This window comes from Danio rerio, chromosome 20 (assembly GCF_052040795.2).
Source record: "Danio rerio strain M-AB ecotype USA chromosome 20, GRCz13ab, whole genome shotgun sequence".
Taxonomy (NCBI): domain Eukaryota; kingdom Metazoa; phylum Chordata; class Actinopteri; order Cypriniformes; family Danionidae; genus Danio; species Danio rerio.
Genome location: NC_141040.1, coordinates 17,877,742 through 17,902,209, shown reverse-complemented (window position 1 = coordinate 17,902,209; position 24,468 = coordinate 17,877,742). Strand labels below are relative to the sequence as shown.

Sequence of the window (24,468 nt, the reverse complement as noted above, 5' to 3'; positions counted from 1 at the left end):
ACTTTGAAACGCTCGTTTCCCTGTATTTGTGTTTACACTCAGTAAACAAAGGTGAGTTCTATTAACCGTTGACCTTCACAATCAATCACAGTCACACACTGTTGAGCATGTGAAAACAATGGCTAATCAGCAATGTTTAAGAACGTGCTTAATATCGCTAAAATGTTTGCGGGAATTGGATGATTTTAAAATTTCAACAACAACTGGTATCGCATTCCAGTATCATGACATCCCTAACTAAGACATATTTGTACACACTTTATTCGCCAACCTGATTTCACCAAGTAGGACATGTTCCTGGATTAACATCTATGTTGATCTTGGACCAACATTCCAATCAGCTGTTAGGTGTAGTTGTACTGTAGGCTTGTGTGTGGTGTTCTTTCCCTCTCTCTCTCTCTCTCTCTCTCTCTCTCTCTCTCTCGCACTCACTTTCATTTCTAAGTATTCGCAGGTGCAGCGGATTACATTGGGTCAGATCATGTTTGGCGCTTGGATTGGCAGCCGCTGTATATAAACCTGCAGAGAGCATGGATTCGATGGCTCCCCGCTCTCTCTCGATAACCTGCGTATGCTCAGTCGAGATTATTATTTAAGTGATCAATTGAGTGTTTGTTGCTTATATCTCTTTTGTGGCGTTTTGTGAGATGCCGATGTGATGTTGTTAATTCTAACCGGAGATGCCCGGTTTTCTGTTTCCCTGTCTAGCTTGGAGCATGGTAGGTAGGTTTGGTGCCTTCTATTTGTTATTTTCATTTTCTCCTGTGTTTGTAAGTATGGAGGTAAGTTTTCTGTATTTTATTTTATTATCTGTTTTCTAGGGAAGTTTGATCTAATTTAGTTAGCTTGGTTTTGTCATTTATTTTGGCTGAACCCCTCCCAATGTTATTTTTGCTCCTTATTTCTGTAAATAAATCATCTTTTCTTGTTAATTCTCAGTGGTTGTGTTTGGTTTATATTTTGGGGAGAGAGCGCGGGGGCACCAGGGATTATATTTTTACGTTTTGGTTAAACCTCTTTTTGATTAAAGATTTTTAATTTAATTCGTAACACAGCCAATCAGATTTAAGGGGTGTGTTTACCGTTTATGCACTTCTACATGATTGTTATCCAGCTATTATTCCCCTCTGATTTTGGGAATAATTTACAGTTATGGTTGGGTTTAGGGGTAATATCTAGCTTAGATGTTAATCCAGGATCGCATCGTACTTGGCAAAATCATGACATGCCAATTTATTCGTAAACGAGACCTAGAAGGTGCAGTCACATGATGTTTAGAGAATGTTCATGTGCCATTAGGAATGCTTTGAATATGGCACAGGTAGACTAGTTCGGTCCTGGAGAGCCACAATTCTGCAGAGTTTTGATCCGGATTAGATAAAAACTCACCAGCCTGTAGCTTTCAAGTAAAGCTGTGGTCACAGTAGAATTTGAAAAAAAAAAAAAAGTATGTCGGGTGGTGCTGCTAAAAGACGTAGGAAAAATCAAGTTGATTCAACACTAATAAAAACAAACCATAGCTCCATATTTTACTTTTCTCTACAGAGAGGTCACATTTTGATATTCTATTGGTCACACGTTCACTTTCGATTTTGCTGGTCAGAGTTCATGTAGTTTGAACTTTTGAAAATAGAAACTTTCGAAATTTGCCAAATGAGCTTCAGGTCATCTGGAGCATTCACATTCATATGAATGGAAAAAATTACAGCGTAACTGTGGACACTCAGGCTGCATCCAAAATCGCATATTTCCATACTATAGAGTACACTTAAAACAGTATGCAGGCTGAGTATACAGTATCTGAAATCCTAATATTCGGAAGCAGTTTGCGAGAAGAACATAGATGATCTACAACTTTTGACAAGATTCTGATTTACACATCTGATGGACGCTACACTATCCCATAATGCCTCATGAAAGAGTGAAGTGACGCAACTGACACGGGTTGGTCACATGCTAAGGATTCATAGTGGATGTAGTTCCATTCATACAACTCACGTTCATACAATGTAGATCAAACTTTTCTAATGGCCGTGTAGTAAATTCAAATTCAAATGTAGTACCTACTTGAGTAGTAGGCAATTTCAGACACAGCCTCAGACTAAGATTGTTCAGGTGTGTTTGATTATGCCGAGTTCAGACTGCATGATTTTCAAAGTAGTCGTGTCACAGATGTTTTCACACTGCATGACTATCTGGGCTAGCGTTTCGTCGCTGCTTTGTTTACACTGCAAAATGGATCAGCGACAGGGACATTCACATTGCATGACTTTACTATAGGGAGAATCGCCGACAACTTCTTCCAAACTACGTCTCACAGCCAAAAACACATCAAATATCTTTTGTTATTAACTACATAATGAGAAAGAAGCCTTTAATTGGGTAGAACATGTACATGTTTGCTCACCTGGGTTTAAAGGGAATTAGCCATTTCTCCTCAACGTTGATAATAAACTAATTTCTTTCTGTATGAAACGTCAAATAGACACAGTTGCTCCTGAGTCCTGTCAAACCTCCACTAGTTTTCCCTCCATTTCGTGGGTCCAAATAAAGCGAAAAAGAGCGCTTTAATCTTCTCCCCAAGCCTCCCGCTGGCCTGCAGCAGGTATACACACACGCACACACAAGTGAATGCCGCTCTCTCATTGGCTGTGGGTGATCGCTGATGTTATTTTCAGTCAAAACTCAATTCACACGGCATGATTTGAATCGCCGACAGCTCCAGATATTTAGCACGCCAAATATCTCACAGGCATCGGCGATTCTCTCAGATCGCGTTTTTGATAGTTCATACTGTGTGATTGTCACTCACGTGCACGAGCAGCGATTTGCCTGTGATTTCAGGCATTTGCGGGCGATTTCTCAAAACCTGTGGGCGAGCCAAAATCGGGGCTAAAATCACTCAGTCTGAACTAGGCATTAGGGTGTAAGGCAAAGTTCGGCAGGGCTACAGCTCTTCAGTACTGATCTTCCCTATCCCTGGGATAACGGACTCTGTGTGACTGCAAGAGATTTCCTTACCCATATGACCTTTAATCTTTTTTGACTACTGGTCTTGAATGTCGAAAACAGAGATTTTAGTTGTTTTGAAACAGTGGTGTAATAAATGCACCAGGTACCCACTTCAGATCATTTTGTCTTTCTGATCTCAACCAGGTGTGTTAAACACAAGAGTCATGCAAAGTAGAGAGCGGTTGGAAAGACCAAGATTGAAAATCACTCTTTCCTTTGATGTACACTTTCCTACAAAGTTAAGATCCAGTCTTAACCTAACACAACTGCCTATTTAATTCCAAAGAAATGCTGAAAATTTTGATAGCCTTGCTCAGATGTGTTTAATTGCTATCTAAGCTGATTTTTTTTTGTCGAAGAGTTGAGAAGCCCTGATACAAAATTGCCTGCAAAATTTTAGTAATGTGACCACAGATTTGTGATAAGTTACTGGTGTACTTTACGGTAGTAATAATAATACTGTTAAACAATCTAACAGTATTAACAAGGTTAACATTGATAACATCACTGGATTCTTGATGCCCACTTTTGAGCAGGGTTTAGCTATAGTCTTGGCTAGAGTTTTGTTTGGGTCAGTTATTAGGGTCAAGAAGTTTTGTAGAAAGGTTGACATTAAAGAGAACAGTTGTGAATCCCTTGTAGACACTTACTTTCTTTTGGCCATTTTCCTTTTTTATCAGGGTTCTCCACAGTGGAATGAACTGCACTCTACGCTCATGCAACTAATGAAACCTCTAGTGCTAGGAAACACCCACACTCTGATTCATATAATCACACAATTTACACAAATGTACTTAATCCAATATATCCAAGCTCCGCAAAGAAAGGCCTCCTGGTTCAGCCTTAACTATTTCTGTGAGGCAACAGAGCAACCCAGTCATTTTGCCTTCCTAACAGTTGCCTGTATTATTTCATCAGTGTGACTGCACCTTTAAGTGAAGTTGTTTGCTTGTCTGTCAGCCCAAATAAGTAATTGTGCTTCGCTGTGGAGGTCCTCTAGTTACTTCACATTTGTAAATGGTAGATTTATCTGTCTACACTGGTCTCAGCCAGTCGGTTGTTCATGATTCCCAGTGCTCCGACTCCTCCGGAGAATTCATTGTGCCGTGAGCTGCTCCCTGACTGGCGAGGGTGTCCATTGGCCATCTCTGACAGCTGCTTCTGCATGATGGCCAGATTAACTTTATTGGCAGCCAGGAAGTCCTTCATGGAGATCATCTCTCCAGACATCCGCCGTCCATCTGCCTCACTGTCATTGACTGCATCAGTCTCGATAGAGTTTTCCCTCCGGGATCTCATGTGGCCAGGGACGACAGCATTCCTCCTTGGATGGCGATTCCCACGGCCTGGACAATGGCAGGGAGTCTCTAATCTCCGAAGAAGCCAATTGAGAACTTGTTTTATTACAATGGAAATAACGTTGAACAGCGAGTAGATGCAGCACACCCCTGTTAGGATGAAAAGGAAGTTGCCCACCCTATACGCCACCTGAGCCTCATATATCTCACGCTGGTTGCTCACCATATCCCCAAAACCAATAGTGCTGAAAGCTACAAAACAGAAATAGAGGGCATCCAGGTAGTCCCAACCCTCGGCTGCCGAGTACATAGCAGATGCACAGCAGGAGACCAAGATGGCAGCAACTCCCAAGATGAGCATCACACAGTACACTGAAGGTTTCCAGCCGGCCAAGCTGTCTGTGCGCCTGTCTCTGTTGTCGGTGGAAGGACGACGGCAGTTTTGAGTCGGGCCTGCTTTTCGACTTTCTCTGCGCTCATGGCAGAATTTCAAAACAAATGCAATCACGGTGATGACACGTTCCAGGAAGAGGTTAAAGAACAAAATGGTGGCGGCACAACCGATTAGTCCATAAAAGATCAAGAATATCTTCCCAGCAATAGTGACGGGTGTCGTCATCCCAAAACCTGCATCACACAAAGACATAAAATAAGGATGTTAGATCTCCACCCACTGCAATGCGATCACAAAGAAGCAAAACATACATCAGTGGTTCCCTAACATCTGCAGCTCCCCAACAGTCTAGAGCGGTGAGACACAAATAAGGCTGGATTTGAGAAACACTGGTCTAACAGAATATTTTTCAATTATATTCCTGAAATCACAGCAAAACAGCTCATTTTCCAAGCCAGGCTCATTGAGGACACTTGCCCCTGTATATATTTCTGGAGAGTGTGAAATGTGTCCCATGTGGTCAGTTTTTTTGCAGTTTTTGTTTTCGCGAATCAACCAGAGGCCGCTGTGTAAACATTTCGAGATCTCAAATTTCTTCCACCAGTGCTATTCAAGCCTGCCCTTCTTGAACAAATCCACTAGAGGCAGCTGTCAACTTACTGACTGACTGATCGACTGACTGACTGATCCTTCCACCTATCTCCTTCCCTAAACCCAATCGACAGCCTTATCAAAAGCAATACAGAAAAAGAAAAGCGTTCGCGGCCGCCTGTTTTTTTCTCCACGTTTTTTAGATCTTACGACATTCTCACTCTGTTATTTACTTTTTTATTTTATTTTTGCCTTTTCTGTTTGATTTTACCAGATTTCTGGAATTGCTCTTTGCTAGACTCAAACCCAACACTGGAACATAACAACAGCAGAAAAGCCATCCAAATGAAGGTAAGTTGCTAACTGGTAGCGCGAAAAGGAACAGAAGCCATCAGCGGCATCATAGCATTCATTTTAAAGACGAAACGCAGCCATACGTACTGTAACTCCGACTATATAATTTGTGCTCTCCAGAAATGTAGATGGCGTACATTTTCACAATATGCCAGTGTTGACATATTCTGCATCTCATTAATCAAAGACACAATTCAGGTCATTACATATTTAGCAGACAATTCAAAACCTGTAGAGTGTTTGTCAGGAAAAGGTGACGGTGCAAAATGAGCAGTGTTTGTGGTACTTCAGGAATGTAATTGAGAGCGACTGGTTTAAATCTTCTGCAATTTTCTGCTAATGAGCTGATGAGTTCAAACAGCTGTATTTGATTAAGGGGGATACACATTCTGTAATGTTGGGGGCTCCAGGAATGTGATTGAAAACCACAAGCTACACACATGGTTTGAAATTGTATTAAATGTAAATTTGTTTTTATATTTTATGACTTATTTAAGTGGGTTTCATTTTATACTCGTTCATTAATTTCCTTCGGCTTAGTCCCTTATGTATCAGGGGTCGCCACAGCACAATGAATCAACTATTCTGGCATATGTTTTAAGCAGTGGAAGCCCTTCCAACTTCTAGACTACGGCCAACTTAGTTAATCCAATTCACTTATACTACATGTCTTTAGACTTTAGCATATGGAGGAAACCCACACTAACACGGAGAAAACATGTAAACTCCACAAAAACCACTGAGTCACCGTGCCGCTCTCATTGTATACTGCATTCTAAAAAGTTAAGTTGTTTTTACCAACTGTTGCATTACATTTTTAATGTTGTTGTTTAACCCAGCTGTTGGTTAGTCCATACTTTACCCAAATTTGAGTTGATATAACATAGAAAGCGGCCATTTTCGATTTTCCTATTACAGTTTTAGTAATGTTTTGTAAATTTTATTGTTTTTCAAAAACATTTACTATTTATAGTTTTAGGTAATATAAGTTAAACTTAAATTTAATCATTTAAATATGGGTTTAGGTAAAAAATAAGGTCCTACTTTATATTAAGTGGCCTTTACTAATATGCACTTACACAGGAATTAATAGTTTGTTACAATGTACTTATTGTGTAAATACATGTATTTATTGTGTACTTATGCTTGATTAAATACCTGTATGTAATTACATCTGTAATTAACTTCTGTAATTACATTTGTAAATACACTGTTGACCATCCCTTACACTTTAACCCACCCTTAAACCTACCCATACCACCAAACCTGTCCATAACCCAACCCCTATACCAACTCAAGACGACCACAAGTGTTTTCAAATACATTATGAACACAGTAAGTACATTGTATTTATTTTTTGACGCAAGTACATAGTAGTTAAGGACACTTAATATTAAGTGGGACCAAAAATAATAATTAAGTTACCAATTTTGAGGGGTTTTAGTTAAATACAATGATTCATTTGTCCTGTAGATGCATTGCAACCTAAATTCAACAAACGGACCATCAAAATACGTGTGACCATTCTTAACATCTCAAGTATAGTCTGTATATTGAAAATCAGTTCGCATCTTCACCTCAATAACCAACATGAACTTTCTAGTAAAGCACTGGCGTCTGAACAGAAATAATCAGATCTAGCCATACAGTATATAACTTGCAGTTGCTCGGTCACAAATCAGATTACCCCTATACATTGTGAAACAGTCTCCAACATCGTGTTTCATCGACAGTAATTCCATATACGTTTCCTAAAATAATTTATAAAGATATAAAAGGTCACAGTCAATGAGTGAAAATCATATGTCTTTGTCTACTCAAAAAAAAAAAAAAAAAAACACTGCAGGCTTTACTACTCTATTGCAGACTGGCCTACTGCTGTGCCTTGTTGCAGGAAGCTTTGTTGGGATTAATTAGAAACTGAGCAGTAATTGTCCCGTAATGAGCAGCATGTGCTCCAAATCCCACATGAAGCCCAAGCTCCAATCACCTCCACCATTCAGACAACCCCTCTTTCACTTCTTCTCCAACCACTAGAAACAGGTTGCCATTGGTGACGAATCCCTCCCTATTGTTTTTTTTTCTTCTTGTATTTGACAGATTTTACATGCAGTGCTGTTTGTTTTGATTTGTTTTAATTATGTCAGTTTCACCAATAGACATAATAAGGCAATAACCATCTACACATAGGCAAAGCATCTACAAATAGGCAATACGAATCTACACACTAACTTACGGTGTATTTATTTAGATTTTTTCCTATTTGGATAATTGCACTAAAAAATTATGTTTGCTGTTTGTTCTATTTACTTAAAATGAGTTGAATCAACACAATTCTTGAGTTTTTTGGTGACAATTTAATTCTTTATATATTCAATAGACTTAAATTTGTAAAACTACTAAGTTAACTGAATTTCTCCATGTTGTCCCAACACAGTGTGTAAAACCCAGCATTTTTTTTACTGTGTAGCTGGATTGTTTATACTTAATTATTAATTCAATCAATCATTTTCTTTTCGACTTAGTCCATTTATTAATCAGGGGTTGTCACAGCGGAATAAACCGTCAGCTTATCCAGCATATGTTTTATGCAGTAGATGCCCTTCCAGCCACAACCCAACACTGGAAAACACCCATATACACTCTTTCAGACACATATACTACGTCTAATTTAGCTTATTCAATTGGGGGAAACCGGAGCACCCGGAGGAAACCCACGCCAACATGAGGAAGAACACACAAACTCCACACAGAAATGCCAACTGACCCAGTTGGGCTTCGAACCACCGACCCTCTTGCAGTGAGGCGATCATGCTACCTACTGTGCCACTGTGACGCCCTGTAAATAATTATCTAATATAAAATATATGCATTTTTCATTTTTTAGACATGCTTGACAAGCAGATGAGAGTACATTTTAATGAGGCTAAAATAAACTTGTCACTGCTGTGCATGTTTCTTTGAACTTCCTTATGATAGACTGTATGGAAACGAGATCTGACGCATTTATTATTCTCATTAGCCCTTTTGCGAACGCAAATCTGACACATGCTGAGAATTAATTGAACATGGTCTCAGTCTGTTGAGAAGCTAAATAGAAATTCTCAGGTGCTCATATCGAAACTCATCTGCATGTATAAGATATTGTCCATTATTTTTCATGGGTGTTGACTTTAGCATTAACAGGCTCTGCAAAACTGAAAAAACATGCCAGTTGAGTAATTGTGTTTTATATTGAATTGTTTCATCTGTGTTTTCACTCAGTATGGGTCGACATAATCAAATTCAATGTATCAGATATAAATGTTGAAAAGCACAGCATTCACTTCAGCATAAACAAATTAACTCGATAGATTTGAAGCAATTTTCAGAAATTGTTAAAACAATCTGAAAATCTTTTTACACTGTTGACAAAATAACATATTTATTCTAATGTTTTAGCTGAAAACTCTGAGCAGTGTTTTTGCAATTTGTCAAATTGGCTGCTTTAAATAAAATTTAAAATTATTTTAAATGAAAACCCAGTCTAAATATTTTGTTGTTCAACTCAAGCAGTCGGTGACTTTAATATTAATTTCACAAATCTTGTATATGACATTATAGTTGTGAAATCTTAGATAGATAGATAGATAGATAGATAGATAGATAGATAGATAGATAGATAGATAGATAGATAGATAGATAGATAGATAGATAGATAGATAGATAGATAGATAGATATAATTTTGTCTTTAATGTCAATAGGCTATAAACAGTTTGCATTTACGTCATACTTCTTATTAATATTAAATGAACTGGTCTGCAAATCTTGCTTCACACATCAAAACGCTAATTGGGACCGTTTCCCTAGGCTAACGCTTTTGACCTATCCATTTAATCAAATGGTTAAGAATCAAGTCCATCAATAATATTAATATTGCATTAGTGCCACGGCATCATAAGTATTTTTCGTCGTACAGCTGAATTGTCTTGTCTATGCATTGTCTGAATGCGAACTAAAAGAAAAAAGACCTGTTGCTTTAATCTGTTTCGTCTTCAAAATCACAATAACACGATTAGTTGTAACATTATGTTTTATTCCATAGCTAGATACGAGGGTTATAGTCAATTTTATACGGTTATCTCGAGAGAACTCACCGATAGTTGAAACCACAGTTCCGACGAAATAAAAAGCTCCTGCAAAATCCCAGCGCGCGCGGGTCGCGTCCACGCGGATTCCCGCCACATTGGCCTCCTCATAGTTCCTCAAGAAGTTCTTCAGGTCGTCTTGACTCAGGTTGTACTTGTTCGTGAACTGCTCGATCCTCTGAGCCCATCTCTCCTTGGCCAGCTTCTCTTTCGGCTGCTCGAGCGCCGAAAACACCGCTGCCCCGCACAGCAAGTAGATGATGATCAGCAAAGCCAGCATCAGAAACCTCGCATTGTCTTCATTGAAGCTGCCGATGCTGTTGCAGCAGCATCCAGACCGGCAAGCCATTATGTGTTATGGGAATATTATAGGGAGAGATGATGAACCACCACATCCCAGTTCATCATGAATCATCGCGCATGGTTCTTTTTTAGAGCTCTGGATATTCGGGGATGTTGGTGTTAGATGGGATGCTCTTCTGCTGCTCGATGTGTGCAGTTTCTGGTCTCTGCTCATGGTGTGCGCGCATGTGGTCTGTCTGGAGCGGAGCGCTGGACGGAGGGACCCCCACCTCTCCAAGAGCGCGCACCTGGCCGCTCAGTGCGTCAAACCTGATCAGCGCACGCACGGGTCACTCATTGACTCAAGATTATAAAAACGAAGGGAAACATTCCCTAAACATGTGACAAATTGTTGAAAAGGTATTTCTTTATTCTATAATTTAAAAAAATACAATTGAAGTCAAAATTATTTGTTTCTTTTTCAAATATTTCCCAAAGGGAAGGCTTTTTGCACAGTGTTTCCTATAATACTTTTTTTTCTCCTGGAAAAAGTCTCATTGGTTTTATTTAGGCTAGAATAAAAGCTGTTTTCTCCCTGCGTTCGCGTGGGTTTCCTCCGGGTGCTCTGTTTCCCCCACAGTCCAAAGACACGTGGTACAGGTGAATTGGGTAGGCTAAATTGTCTATAGTGTATGAGTGTGAATAAGTGTATGGATGTTTCCCAGAGTTGGGTTGCATTTGGAGGGGCATCCGCTACGTAAAACAAATGCTGGATAAGTTGGTGGTTCATTTCACTGTGGCGACCCCGGAATGATAAAGGGACTAAGTCGAAAAGAAAATGAATGAATGAATAAAAGCAGTTTTTCATAAAAAAGAAAACATTTTAATGCAAACATTATTTGCCCCCTTGAGCATTTAGTTTTTTGTTTTGTTTTTTGCAATTGTCTACAGAACAGACTATTATGTTTAGAAATGTGTTAAAAAATCTTTAAACAGAAATTGGGGAAAATATATATACAGAGGGCTAATAATTCAGAAGGCTAAAAATTTCAACTGATTAAAATATAAATCAATATCAAAAATGTTTTTTAGAGTCTACTAACTCATTTTCAAGGCAGTCGTTCTTTTTCGTTAAAAGGATAGTTACCCCAAAAATGTCATAATATACTCATCTTTCACTTGTTTTAAATTGGTTACTACTGTTGAACACAAAAAAAGAACCTGTAAGCATTGACATCCAGCTTTCTTCAAAATATCTTCTTTTATGTTCAACAACAACAAAAAAGAAGTTCATAAAGGTTTGTAACCACTTGAGCGTCAATAAACTGTGAGTGTATTTTCATTTTTGCATGAACTATCCCTTTAATAACAGATTGTAAAGGGATAGTTCACCTACAACCTTGCTAATAAATAACTCTGAAATAGTCCCAAATTCGATTTTTCTGTTGAACACAAAATAAGATATTTTGGAGAATGTTGGAAAGTGGTATAACCATCAATATGGTGCGCAACATAACAGAATTAAACATAAGTCCACAACAAAATGGAATCAAGAGACAACATAATGGAAACAGGACAACACATAAAGGAAACTACACAAAACAAAACAGAATTTGAAAATCAAACATAAGTCCACAAAACAACAAAGTCACACAATGAAATCATACCAAAATACAACCGAATAATGCCAAATTGCACTGCAATCGATAAAGCTAATGTTATTCCACAACACAATAAAATCCCACCAACACAAATCAAACAAAAAAACAAAACTTCTAAGTCAATTTTTGGTCAACAATGACATACATATTAGAGAAGAAACACCAACATTCTTCAAAATGCCTTAATTTTTGTGTTCAATAGAGAAAACTTGAAACATGTTTGAACAAGCAGAGAGTGAATAATTGAAGACAGACTTTTCATTTTTTGGATTAACCATTACTTTAATATCACACCACTCCATTTGACGTGCCTTTTCATTAAAAAGGGAACAAAAGTATGGTCAGTGACAGAAGAAAATATAAACATGACTCAGATATTCCTGGGGGCTATTCCAGAAAGCAGGTTATGTGACATACACAGGTAAGTTTGAGAGTAAGTAGGTGGATAACCTCAACTTTGGTTCCAAAATCGGAGGTAACTTCTGGGTATGTTAAGTAGCCATAGCAACTTACTCTCTGAAGATAACCTGCTCCGGAGCAGGTTATGTTCAGAGAGTAAGTTGCTATGTTCCAGAGTTTGTCTGTTTCAGAGAGTTTACTGAGCATTGCGTGCTCTTTTGATGAGAATATTTATGGATGTGGACACACAGATACAAGTTTTTTCGTTGTGAGAGGGTTATAAGTGCATAGTTTTTTTCATAACCAATTTTATAATGTTAATGTATTTAACAAACCTTTTTGAAATCAAATGTGACAAACCGCGGGTCTGCGCTTACCATAAAAAAAAACATTCAGTGCAGCTCTTTGTATTCGCGTCAGGGCATTTTAGGCAACTGTACAATGTGGCAGTATGACCACCTGTACAGTATGCCTCGCACTGAACTGTTTTTTACACTTTTGTACAGTTCCTTGGTCATAAATTACTGCGTATCATTACACAGATGATACAGCGCATGGGAATAGCGTAGTGGACAGTGCGTCGATAAAGAACAACAGAGCGCACAACGGAGCGAGTTCGAATCTCACTAACAGATCTTGTGTTTTTTCTCTTTTCTGCACCCTCACATTTTTCTGTATAATAAGTGGCAGCTTTGTCTTTTGTAGGAAAATATATCTTTAATTTAAGATGTAGGACGTCGTTCTTATATATACATTCACGCACACACACCTACATTTTTTAATATAATATTTTTTTCAGGGTTTCTAAATGCTATTGTGTGCATTAATTGCAGCCGATTTTAAAGCTCCATCAGTCACTAAAGGACACTGATAATATAAAATTTGTCCTAAGTATAAGTGTGCAGGTACAACTTAATTTTATATCCTTAATCTTTTGATGTTTCAACTATTAAACTCATTACTGCTTCCACTTACCAGCTCATCACACACCCCACCTCATCACTATGTTGAGGCTAAATGGCTGATTTTCAGGAAGTAATGATTTAAGTGTATAACACAAATATAGTAAAAAAAAAAATATAAAGCAAATGTTGCTTAACACAATGTTTATTTTTATTATATTTGTATTATAAAATAGAATCATTACTGGGCACTACATTGTTACTTGCGGGAGGACAAAAGATACCCTTTTCTGCCTTATACGATGACACGTACCTGCAGCCTGACCCAGAGGAAATCTCAGTGACCCAAGCAGACAAAACAGATGGAAGAGTGCTAAAAAAATATAATTAGTCAAAAAACTATGTTTAATCAAATAGTTTGGTCTGTTCATTTCTTCATTTCCTGAAATAAAATGAATGATTTTGTACACTGATTTATACACACACCTTTCAACGTGTAACATATTTTTCATATACATTTCTCACCTTAAGTTGATGCTCATGTGACTTTATCTTTGGATAAAGATGGACCTTATACAGCTACTTTAGAATTTAAATATGTAGATAAAAGATTTTTTGATCCAAGAGTAATATTCAAATATGGAAAAGTGCAGAAAATTCTTACACTGCTTGTTAGTTGAGGCAGAAGGAACTTCGTCTGCATGCAAAATAAAAAGAACCTAAAGCTATCTGACAACAATCACTTACAACAGTGACAGAGTGTGTGGTTTAAGTCAAAAACTCAACCACTGAAAAGCCTTTATTATAGGACACAGCAGTTTGACAGGCCTCTTACTATTAGCTGCATGTCAGAAAGAATATTCTAGAGTGTTAAATAAAGAGCTCCAGTAATTAAATATTACCTTTTATAATAATGTTTCTGTGTTTAATGACTTTGGACAGAGTTCTAGCTCCAGAAAGATTACAATTTCTATAAGCCTTATTAGTCAATACACATATTGTGGCCTTAAGAAATTAATGGCAAAAAAAAAAAATGCATGAATGGTTACACAACATACTCAAAAAGGATGTTTAAGAGCAATTTAATTTATCATTACAATAAAATGGAGGGTGGCATGTGTAATTTAATGAACTAATAAATTTTCTTATTATTTATTTTTTATTTTCTTATCTATTTCTTATTCTATATTTATTTCCTTCGTTGAAGCAGATGTGTAATCTCTGTGTTTAAAACCTCCAGCTTCGCCTCTGTAAAGTGCGTTGCCCTTTTTTTCTCACCGTGACTTTCTATGGTGACTCGTGAATTCGGCGATCTACTGAAAATGCCTTCAGGTGTGTGCCGTGCACGCGCATTAACCCGCGGTTATCTTCAGGAGGTTGATTTAACTAACTCTTGTCACCTGTTTTGGAACCAACATACTCGCGGTAAGCAGGTTTTGGGTAAATCAACCGAGAGTTTAGGTTTTAGCAGATGGTAAGTTAACCCAGCTTTCTGGAATACCCCCCTGGAATGAATTACTGGCTGTTTTTCTACACTTAAACAGCCACAGAAAACAAAATAAATAAATAAATAAATGAATTAACTAAATAAAACTGACACACAATGGCTTGCTGGTTACATACATGCATGCTTACATTGTATGTGCTGTATAAATGCACATGACAAAAAGTATGGAAAGTCTGCATTAAACCAAAATGTGCAGTTTTTATTTTTATTTTATTTTATTTTTTTTGCTAGAGCACATTGTTAAACTTAAAGTGAACAATTAACATGTCCAAGCTATTCTGTGTAAGTTTTCTACTGAATTTTTTAAAATATTTTTTTGGTAATCCTGAATCAAAATCTAATCATTTGCTTCTGCTTTGCAATGGCAGTCTTTCTCTGCCGATGTCAGTTTGACGGATTGGGTGAAAAATATGCTTAACCACACCCCTCCAACGCAAAAGTAACCCCCTGCCCCTAACTACATTTGCTGACTTCTGGTTCATGCAGACTTTAATTAATACAATGAAAATAGGAGATTGCATGGTAGTGTTATTCCAGCTGGATCCCATGAGGAAATGTACTATTTTCCATTTTGTTAGTTTCGTGGCTAATTCTAAAGTTTACTTATACGAAAATGTATGATTTGTATAAAAATTTACAAAGAAGGCATGGCATCAAAGCTCACCCCTAAATCCAACAGTCATCGGAGGCTGAGCAAATTGTACTAAATCGTATGGATGAGATTGTACAAATTCATATGAATTAGCAACTAAATAAAAAAGTCACGGATTTTCGTGAGATTGTGTTGGATATTTCATCCATTGACTTTATTTCTACTAAAACAGGAAGACAGGCTGCATTAGCAGCCCCTGGCCATTTTTAAAATGGCCTTTGATTTATAGACCTTACTTCACAGGTAAGAGCAGGAGCTGCCATTGTAACTTAATTGTAACTTAAATCACTTCCAGTGGTTTTGAAATGAAATACAACAAATGTCTTCCTGTCTTCCTATAGAAATTTTGTCAATACACTGAATAACACTGCATAATTGTTACTGCCATGTGATCTCCTTTGCTTTCACATAACTACTAATGATTCATATTTATATTACTATTCATACAACAGTTTAGTCTGGTTCTTGAATCTGATTGGCTCATAGCTGTGCGATATTCTTCCAGTAACAGCACTGCTGCAGCCTCTTAACCCTTTACCCTTGTTGTATTGCTCTGCTTACATACAGTGAAAAGCAGAGGACACTCTACAGTTTGACAAATATTGGTGCTGTTGGGCAACATATAGTACTTTTGAGCTTTTTTAGTCGAGAGTGTATTTGTTTAAATTGCAACTATGCAGTTTATTCACAAGGATAGTGCCTATTTTCAAATATTTACAATTGCTGAAAGACAGCACTTTGACGGCCATTAGCCTCTCTTTGAGCAAAGACAGTTGATGATGTTTATCCACAGGATGGCGACAGAGACCACATAATAAGCCTCAAGAGAAAACATTGTAATTTCAAACTACAGCTGATCAAATCATTAATACACAGGTAAAAGACTTTCTAAGTCGAGATCTCTTTTTTGTATATATTGTAATGCTGTTTTTAACCACAGTGCAATTGTCATCTCTGTAGACTGATGACATTTCATGCTGTTCAGTCGTATAATCTTAAAATGTCAACAAACTCACCTGTTTTGTCATCACTTCAGACATTAAGCTACATAATCATTCGAACACTAGCTCTAAAGTGACGTTGGTGAATGAGCAATGGTTTCTGCTGTTCTGATGTCTGCTGCAGATATGACGCAATGGTGAATGAAAGTAGTTCCTCTTACAAAAGGGTTCTATGACTCTCCGTGTTTTATTTATTTTTTTATATACACGATTATGCCACCGAACTGTTGTATAAATACAATATCCCACTCGTAGCAGTGCGATGTGGCTGCATGCACTCGTGTGATATTGCTCTTATAACTAATAATTCTAATGAACTGCCTTAGTGTTTACCAGTCTCAACCTATAGCCTGGTTACACCATAAGTTTTCAAGTTTTATCAATTGATCGCGTTTTTGATATTTAGACATTTAGAATGAAAACAAAGGATTTAAAAGAATGCACAAAATTCTTGCAGATAGTCATGTAACATTAAGCATGTTTGCATTATTAGATTAGATGGCGATGCATCATCTGGATCAATAGTGTATGACCTTTCAGATCTGGTTGGGAAATTTTCAACATTTACTCTGAGACGTCCGGAGGCTACTTCTGCAAATGTCACAGTTTGGAGAGGGAGATGAAAATCCATTATGCATTTAAGACAGACGAACACCCTGTATTTATAGATTCATTCCTAAACTGTCCAATTGATCGGTTTAGGCATTGAAGTCTGATGCATTGCGTTATTTTTAGAGCCCAGAAATGTCCTTGTGCTCAGGACCTTGGATAGTTAATTCCCTCACATCACAACACAAGTATGCTTATTATTATTTTTATTATATGCCATAATCCTCATTTGATGTTTGTTATGGAAGAACAGTCCTCATTCAGATCAGAACGTTTGTCTTTAGAATCATATGACTTTAGGTTCTGGAGAAGCCGCGATATTATCATTTAAAATAATTGACCTAAAAAGTCTGTTTCTCTGGGTTGCAAGCTAAATTAAGCATCAAACATTTATGGAAAACTGGGTGGAAAAAACAGGCAACAAGGTCGTCCACTTTCAGCCTCGACCCACATGCATGTCAATTATTTTTGAATGTCCGAAATTAATGAAAGCCTCATTGGGTTTCAGGCCATAAACTGGACCAAATGTGAATTTATCATTCTATTGCAAGACTTAAAAGAGCTTTCCCAGCTGGGCTTCCTATGATATATATATGCTCTCAGATTCTCTGTCTTTAATTGGTTAATATAGTACATTGTGGTGTATTGAATATATGCAAATTACCACAATATTTAGTTTATTTTGATTTTAAATGGTTTTTCTGTTAATTTTTTTTAGTTATACAGTATGCAAGGTGCACATTCCCGAGTGTCTGTTTTGTGTCTGCTAGGTGTCTGGATTCTGTAAATGAAAGAAAATATAAAGTTGGACAAATGCTGTTTGGTTAATGATGATCATTGGATGTGTCTGTTTCAGGACCCTTGTGCTGAACCTGACCTGAATCCGATTGAGCATGCATTTCACTTGCTAAAGACAAAACGGAAGGGAAAATGCCCCAAGAAAAAGCATGAACAGAAGACAGTTGCTGTAGAGACCTAGCAGAACACCACCAAAAATAAAACCCAGCATCTGGTGATGTCTATGCACTGCAGACTTCAGGGTAGAGGTCTGCATTCCCACGGCTGTCCAGCAGGAGCTGCAGGACCCGACCAGATTTTTGCGGAGCAGTAATAAATTTCCGAATAAAGCGCTGGAGCGGTCGGTAACTGGTTTAATTCTGGATGGGAGGGGGCCGTCTAGCGATATCGCTCCCGACACCCGAGAGAGCGAGCACATGTATGTAGGTGTGAATGAGACAGCGTGGTGCTGTGTTTAGCTTGTTTGTCGCTGTGTGTGTGTGTGTGTGTGTGTGTGTGCGCGAATGAGAGAGAGAGAGCTTTGTCTGTGTGTGTGTGCTTGGTGCTTATGTGTGTGTGTGTGTGTGTGTGTGTGTGTGTGTGCTTATACAGACAGCTATAGACTGTTTGGACTCTGTATAGCTGGGTTATTTTTTGGTTTTGTTCTGCCTTTTGGTTTACATGGAGCCCCTGCATTTTTTCAGAGGCTTATGGATAGGATACTTGCTGGATTTGATCAATATGCACAGGCATATTTGCGTGATGTTGTGATTTGTAGTCACACATGGCAGAAACACCTAGGCATGGGTGTCCAAACTCGGTCCTGGAGGGCAAGTGTCCTGCAGATTTTAGCTCCAACTTGCATCAACACATCTGCAAGGATGTTTCTAGAAAAGCCTATTAAGAGCTTGATTAGCTAGTCTAATTGGAGTTGAAACTAAATTTGCAGAACACCGACCCTCCAGGACCGAGTTTAGACACCCCTGACCTAGACCATCTCTTTGGTGCATTTGCAAAGGCTTCAAAAAAGCTGAACTTACCATTAACCTGTAAACTTCATGGGTCAAAACAGAAGTGTGTAGGACACCTTATTGTGTAAACTGCAAGTTGAAAAGCTTACAGCTATGCAAAACAAAGCCACAAACAAAACCAAGTGATATTCTTTCAGGGTTTAATTGGGTGGTTACGCAGGGTCTCATCCCTAGCTACCTCACTAACTGACCTTATTGAAAAGAGTCCTTTCAAGTTCCAGTGGACAAGGGAGTGTGAAGGAGCTTTTATTTCACTCAAAGATACTTTTGGTGCCAAACCCATTCTACAGAGTCCTAGTTCCATGAAGTGGTTTCAAATGCATGCCTTTGATGCTGGACTAAGAGAAGTCCTGGCCCAAGGAAAGACTGTAAGTCAGCAACTAGTATTGAGAGTTGACACTAATTATCACATTTTCAAAGCAATTGTGTAAAAGAAATGATTGATGAATGGTCATTGAATTATTAAAAAATTAATGTATGCCCAATGTGGTGATTTGGCCAGGATGTGTATTATTTCTTTAAAACTCAGTTGAATATTCCACTTTTTATAGTGTTATCGCACTTGAAGACCAGGGGCCTCATGTATCAACACTGTGTACGCACAAAAACTTTGCGTACGCCAGGTTTCACGCTCAGAATCGCTCACGTTTGGATTTACTAACGATGAACTGAACGTGGGACTGTGCGCAGTTCCACGCCAGCTTTATGGCTGGCGTACGCACATTTTTTGTGCGTTTCTGTTATATTTCCATTGGTGACTCCTAGAGGCAATTGTGTTAAATTCCTCTCTACAAAGTGTCTTTGAGCCTTGCAATGGCAGCTGTATGAGACGGGTTCATCTATCAGGTATATAAGGTTTCCATACCATACAGTTGACCAGCCAAACATTAAAGCGCAATTTGCAGCAGTCGCCTGTTTTCCCATTGTAAAGGGAGCGATCTACAGCACGCACATTCCTATAAAGACACTATCTGAAGATGAATTTGCATGAGTGAATCAGAAACATTTCCATTCAATAAATGTGCAAATAAAATATGATGCAAAAACTTATTAATGATTCCTACTTGTCTTTCTTGTGATAAATAGTGGGCAAAATCTGATATGTAGCAGGGGAAAAAAAGAAGAATGAGTTCATCTGATGCTGGATTCGAACCGAGTTCATGCTCGAATTTGTCAAAACATGTTAACATGGGTTTTACGAGCTGCGCCATTAAGACTGATAAGGGCTACTACGACATTTTACACCTATAAATCACACTATTTCTCTTTTAACTCCACAGTGCGATGTTCAGACTTAACTGTGTTAACCGCATCAGCTAAACTCTCCTTCGGCCTACCCCCGAAAGCAGCACCTTCAATTCACATTCTGTTCAAAGTTTCTCTTTTTGCTTGATTTTGCCGTTGCTTTTTCGTTGGGTTTTGCCATTAGCATAGTCATTAGCATATTCATACGGGGGAGGAGGCAGGGAGGGGTTTTGTGCTCGTGTATGTTGCGCTCAGTTTCACGTTCATTCAGATGTACAAAAGAATATGCGTGGGATTCGGCGTACGCAGTGTTCCATACATCTGAATTTTTTTCTGCGTACGCACATTTACAGCTTTGTGCGTACGCAATGTTTTAGTATGATTTCCACGCAAGTCTTTGTACATGAGGCCCCTGAAGATTTCTTGACTGTTTTGTATTTCAAGACATTTATCAGGTTTTTGTCCTTAAGCCACTGCTCTGTGAGGACTACTTTTTTCATCTAAAGTTTTTTTTTTTATTAATTAATTAATTAATTTATTTATTTTTGCCTCTGTGTCTAGTTTCTTCACAGGGTACTTTTTCTGAATGCTACTTTAATGTACAAGAAGCTAAAACTAGCTTATTTAGAGTCAGGAACTGGCGGATGTGCATTAATTAATTAATTCATTTTCTTTTCGTCTTAGTCCCTTAATTAATCTGGAGTCGCCGCAGCTGAATGAACCGCCAAATTATTCAGCACATTTTAAGCAGAGGATGCCCTTCCAGCCGCATCCCATCTCAGGGAAACATCCATACACACTCACTCACACTCACATGTCTTTGGACTTGGGGGGAAACCGGAGCACCTGGAGGAAACCCAAGCGATTGCTGAGTAAACATGCAAACTCCACACAGAAATGCCAACTGACCCAGCTGAGGCACGAACAAGTGACTTTCTTGCTGTGAGGAGACAGCACTATCTACTGCGCCACTGCGTTGCCGGATGTGCAACAACTTTAATCAAACGGTAAGCACAAAACAATGGGACTCGACACTGTAAACACATGCTCTAATGGGTTTACGGCTTTCAGCACCGCCCACGCTCGTCACAGCTACCAAACCGACCAATTACAGACCTTGCGCTACAAGTCGTCGTGATGTGTAGTCATATTTTTTGAGAGTTTCACGGTTATGTGGTCACACGACCATGTGTGCTCAACGCAGAAGTATGAATCAGTGTTAACAGTGGGGGACACGTGACTCTACACGCAGTAGGAAAAATTGTCTAAAAAAATTGATCTGGGATCGATTAAAGATTCTGAATTACAATTCTGATTACTTTTCAATTAATTGCCCAGCACTAATTTGGCATACTTATATACTACTGTAATATGGTCGAAACCAATCTGGAACCACTTCAGGGGGGTATTCCAGAAAGCTGGGTTAACTTACCATCTGCTAAAACCTAAACTCTCGGTTGATTTACCCAAAACCTGCTTACCGCGAGTATGTTGGTTCCAAAACAGGTGACAAGAGTTAGTTAAATCAACCTCCTGAAGATAACCGCGGGTTAATGCGCGTGCACGGCACACACCTGAAGGCATTTTCAGTAGATCGCCGAATTCACGAGTCACCATAGAAAGTCACGGTAAGAAAAAAAGGGCAACGCACTTTACAGAGGCGAAGCTAGAGGTTTAAAACACAGAGATTACACATCTGCTTCAACGAAGGAAAGAAATATAGAATAAGAAATAGATAAGAAAATAAAAAATAAATAATAAGAAAATTTATTAATTGATTAAATTACACATGCCACCCTCCATTTTATTGTAATGATAAATTAAACTACTCTTTAACATCCTTTTTGAGTATGTTGTGTAACTATTCATGCATTTAATTTTCCTTCCATTAATTTCTTAACACAATATGTGTATTGACTAATAAGGCTTATAGAAATTGTAATCTTTCTGGAGCTAGAACTCTGTCCAAAGTCATTAAACACAGAAACATTATTATAAAAGGTAATATTTAATTACTGGAGCTCTTTATTTAACACTCTAGAATATTCTTTCTGACATGCAGCTAATAGAAAGAGGCCTGTCTAACTGCTGTGTCCTATAATAAAGGCTTTTCAGTGGTTGAGTTTTTGACTTAAACCACACACTCTGTCACTGTTGTAAGTGATTGTTGTCAGATAGCTTTAGGTTCTTTTTATTTTGCATGCAGACGAAGTTCCTTCTGCCTCAACTAACAAGCAGTGTAAGAATTTTCTGCACTTTTCCATATTTGAATATTACTCTTGGATCACAAAATCTTTTATCTACATATTTAAATTCTAAAGTAGCTGTATAAGGTCCATCTTCAAATATAAAGTCACATGAGCATCAACTTAAGGTGAAAAATGTATATGAAAAATATGTTACACGTTTAAAGGTGCGTGTGTAAAGCAGTGTACAAAATCATTCATTTTATTTCAGGAAATGAAGAAATGAACAGACCAAACTATTTGAGTAAACATAGTTTTTTGACTAATTATATATATTTTTTTAGCACTCTTCCATCTGTTTTGTCTGCTTGGGTCACTGAGATTTCCTCTGGGTCAGGCTGCAGGTACGTGTCATCGTATAAGGCAGAAAAGGGTATCTTTTGTCCTCCAGCAAGTAACAATGTAGTGCCTATGATTCTATTGTATAATACAAATATAATAAAAATAAACATTGTGTTAAGCAACATTTGCTTTATAGTTTTTTTTTTTTTTTTTTACTATATTTGTATTATACACTTGAATAATTATTTCCTGAAAATCAGCCATTTAGCCTCAACATAGTGATGAGGTGGGGTGTGTGATGAGCTGGTAAGTGGAAGCAGTAATGAGTTTAATAGTTGAAACATCAAAAGATTAAGGATATAAAATTAAGTTGTACCTGCACACTTATACTTTGGACAAATTTTATATTATCAGTGTCCTTTAGTGACTGATGGAGCTTTAAAATCGGCTGCAATTAATGCACACAATAGCATTTAGAAACCCTGAAAAAAAATTATATTAAAAAATGTAGGTGTGTGTGCGTGAATGTGTATATATATATAAGAACGACGTCCTACATCTTAAATTATAGATATATTTTCCTACAAAAGACAAAGCTGCCACTTATAATATTATACAGAAATGTGAGGGTGCAGAAGGAGAGAAAAAACACACAATCTTTATGTGAGATTCGAACTCACTCCGTTGTGCGCTCCGTTGTTCTTTATCGACGCACTGTCCACTACTCTATTGCCGTGCTCTGAATCTTCTGTGTAATGATACGCAGTGATTTATGACCAAGGAACTGTACGAAAGTGTAAAAAACAGTTCAGTGCCAGGCATACTGTACAGGTGGTCCTACTGCCACATTGTACAGTTGCCTAAAATGCCCTGACGCGAATACAAAGAGCTGCACTGAATGTTTTTTATGGTAAGCGCAGACCCGGGGTTTGTCACATTTGATTTCAAAAAGGTTTGTTAAATACATTGACATTATGAATTTGGTTATGAAAAATACTATGCACTTATAACCCTCTCACAACGAAAAAACTTGTATTTGTGTGTCCATATCCATAAATATTCCCATCAAAAGAGCATGCAATGCTCAGTAAACTCTCTAAAACAGACAAACTCTAAAACATAGCAACTTACTCTCTGAACATAACCTGCTCCGGAGCAGGTTATCTTCAGAGAGTAAGTTGCTATGGCTACTTAACATACCCAGAAGTTACCTCCGATTTTGGAACCAAAGTTGAGGTTATCCACCTACATACTCTCAAACTTACCCGGGTATGTCACATAACCTGCTTTCTGGAACAGCCCCCAGAACTACACACCTTAGCTCATCAGCCAATCAAAATAAACAGCAACAGCAATTTAATAGACATTTTGAATGCAATATAAAGGCAAAGAACCACCTGATGCATAATTTCATTCAGTTCAACATTCCAGTTGTTTTGTATATTGACTGCATGATTAACCTTCTCATTTCAATCCAAAGTTGTTTCAGTCCATCTCTGAATGACCCCCATAGTCCAGTGGAGAGTGTACCTTCAAAGCTTTGAAGAAAAGGGACTGATGTTCCACCCTCTCTGGATAAAAGCTGTTTCGTTTCATTTAGAAGAGTCACACTGGCTGTAGATTTTCAACTGTGCTCTTGTATAAATCTTTTTAATTATTATTTTCACCTTCATTTAGTAGTAATTCCCAATTTACTGTAACAAAAACTGAGGTTTTTGGTATATTGGGCTAACCGTTAAGAAGTAGAGTAGAGTGTAAATAATAGGGATGTTTTCAACATCACCTGTTTGCAAATCTAAACAGTGTTTCATCTCTGCTGGATCAGTGTTTGTGTTTTTTACGCTTCTCTTCCTCCTCTACACAGTTGGTTTGATGTCTGTCCAGCCAAAAGCACACATCGCCCTCCTGGGAGTTTTGAGGTCTTCCTGACATCAGATGGTAATATATAGCACCAATGCACAAAGGACAGAGCAGAACACTGAATGTTGCCTGTGAATGAAAACAGAGTTTAGAATTTGTAATTTGGATTAACAACAAAATTTGTCAGATTTGAACCTGATGCAGTCACAGAATTTCTAAAGGCTTCAGTTTTTAAAA

General features: G+C 37.9%; 1 protein-coding gene and 1 long non-coding RNA gene across 2 annotated transcripts in view; both read right to left on the bottom strand.

The window, feature by feature from the left end:
* LOC147839117 (uncharacterized) overlaps positions 1–24,468 on the bottom strand; it is a 490,241-nt gene that overhangs the window by 115,941 nt on the left and 349,832 nt on the right. The window lies entirely within an intron of this gene.
* Positions 4,039–10,126, bottom strand: kcnk13b (potassium channel, subfamily K, member 13b). Its single transcript, NM_001025483.2, is given in 2 exon segments — positions 4,039–4,937; positions 9,787–10,126. Coding segments are annotated over 2 exon segments (1,239 nt in total).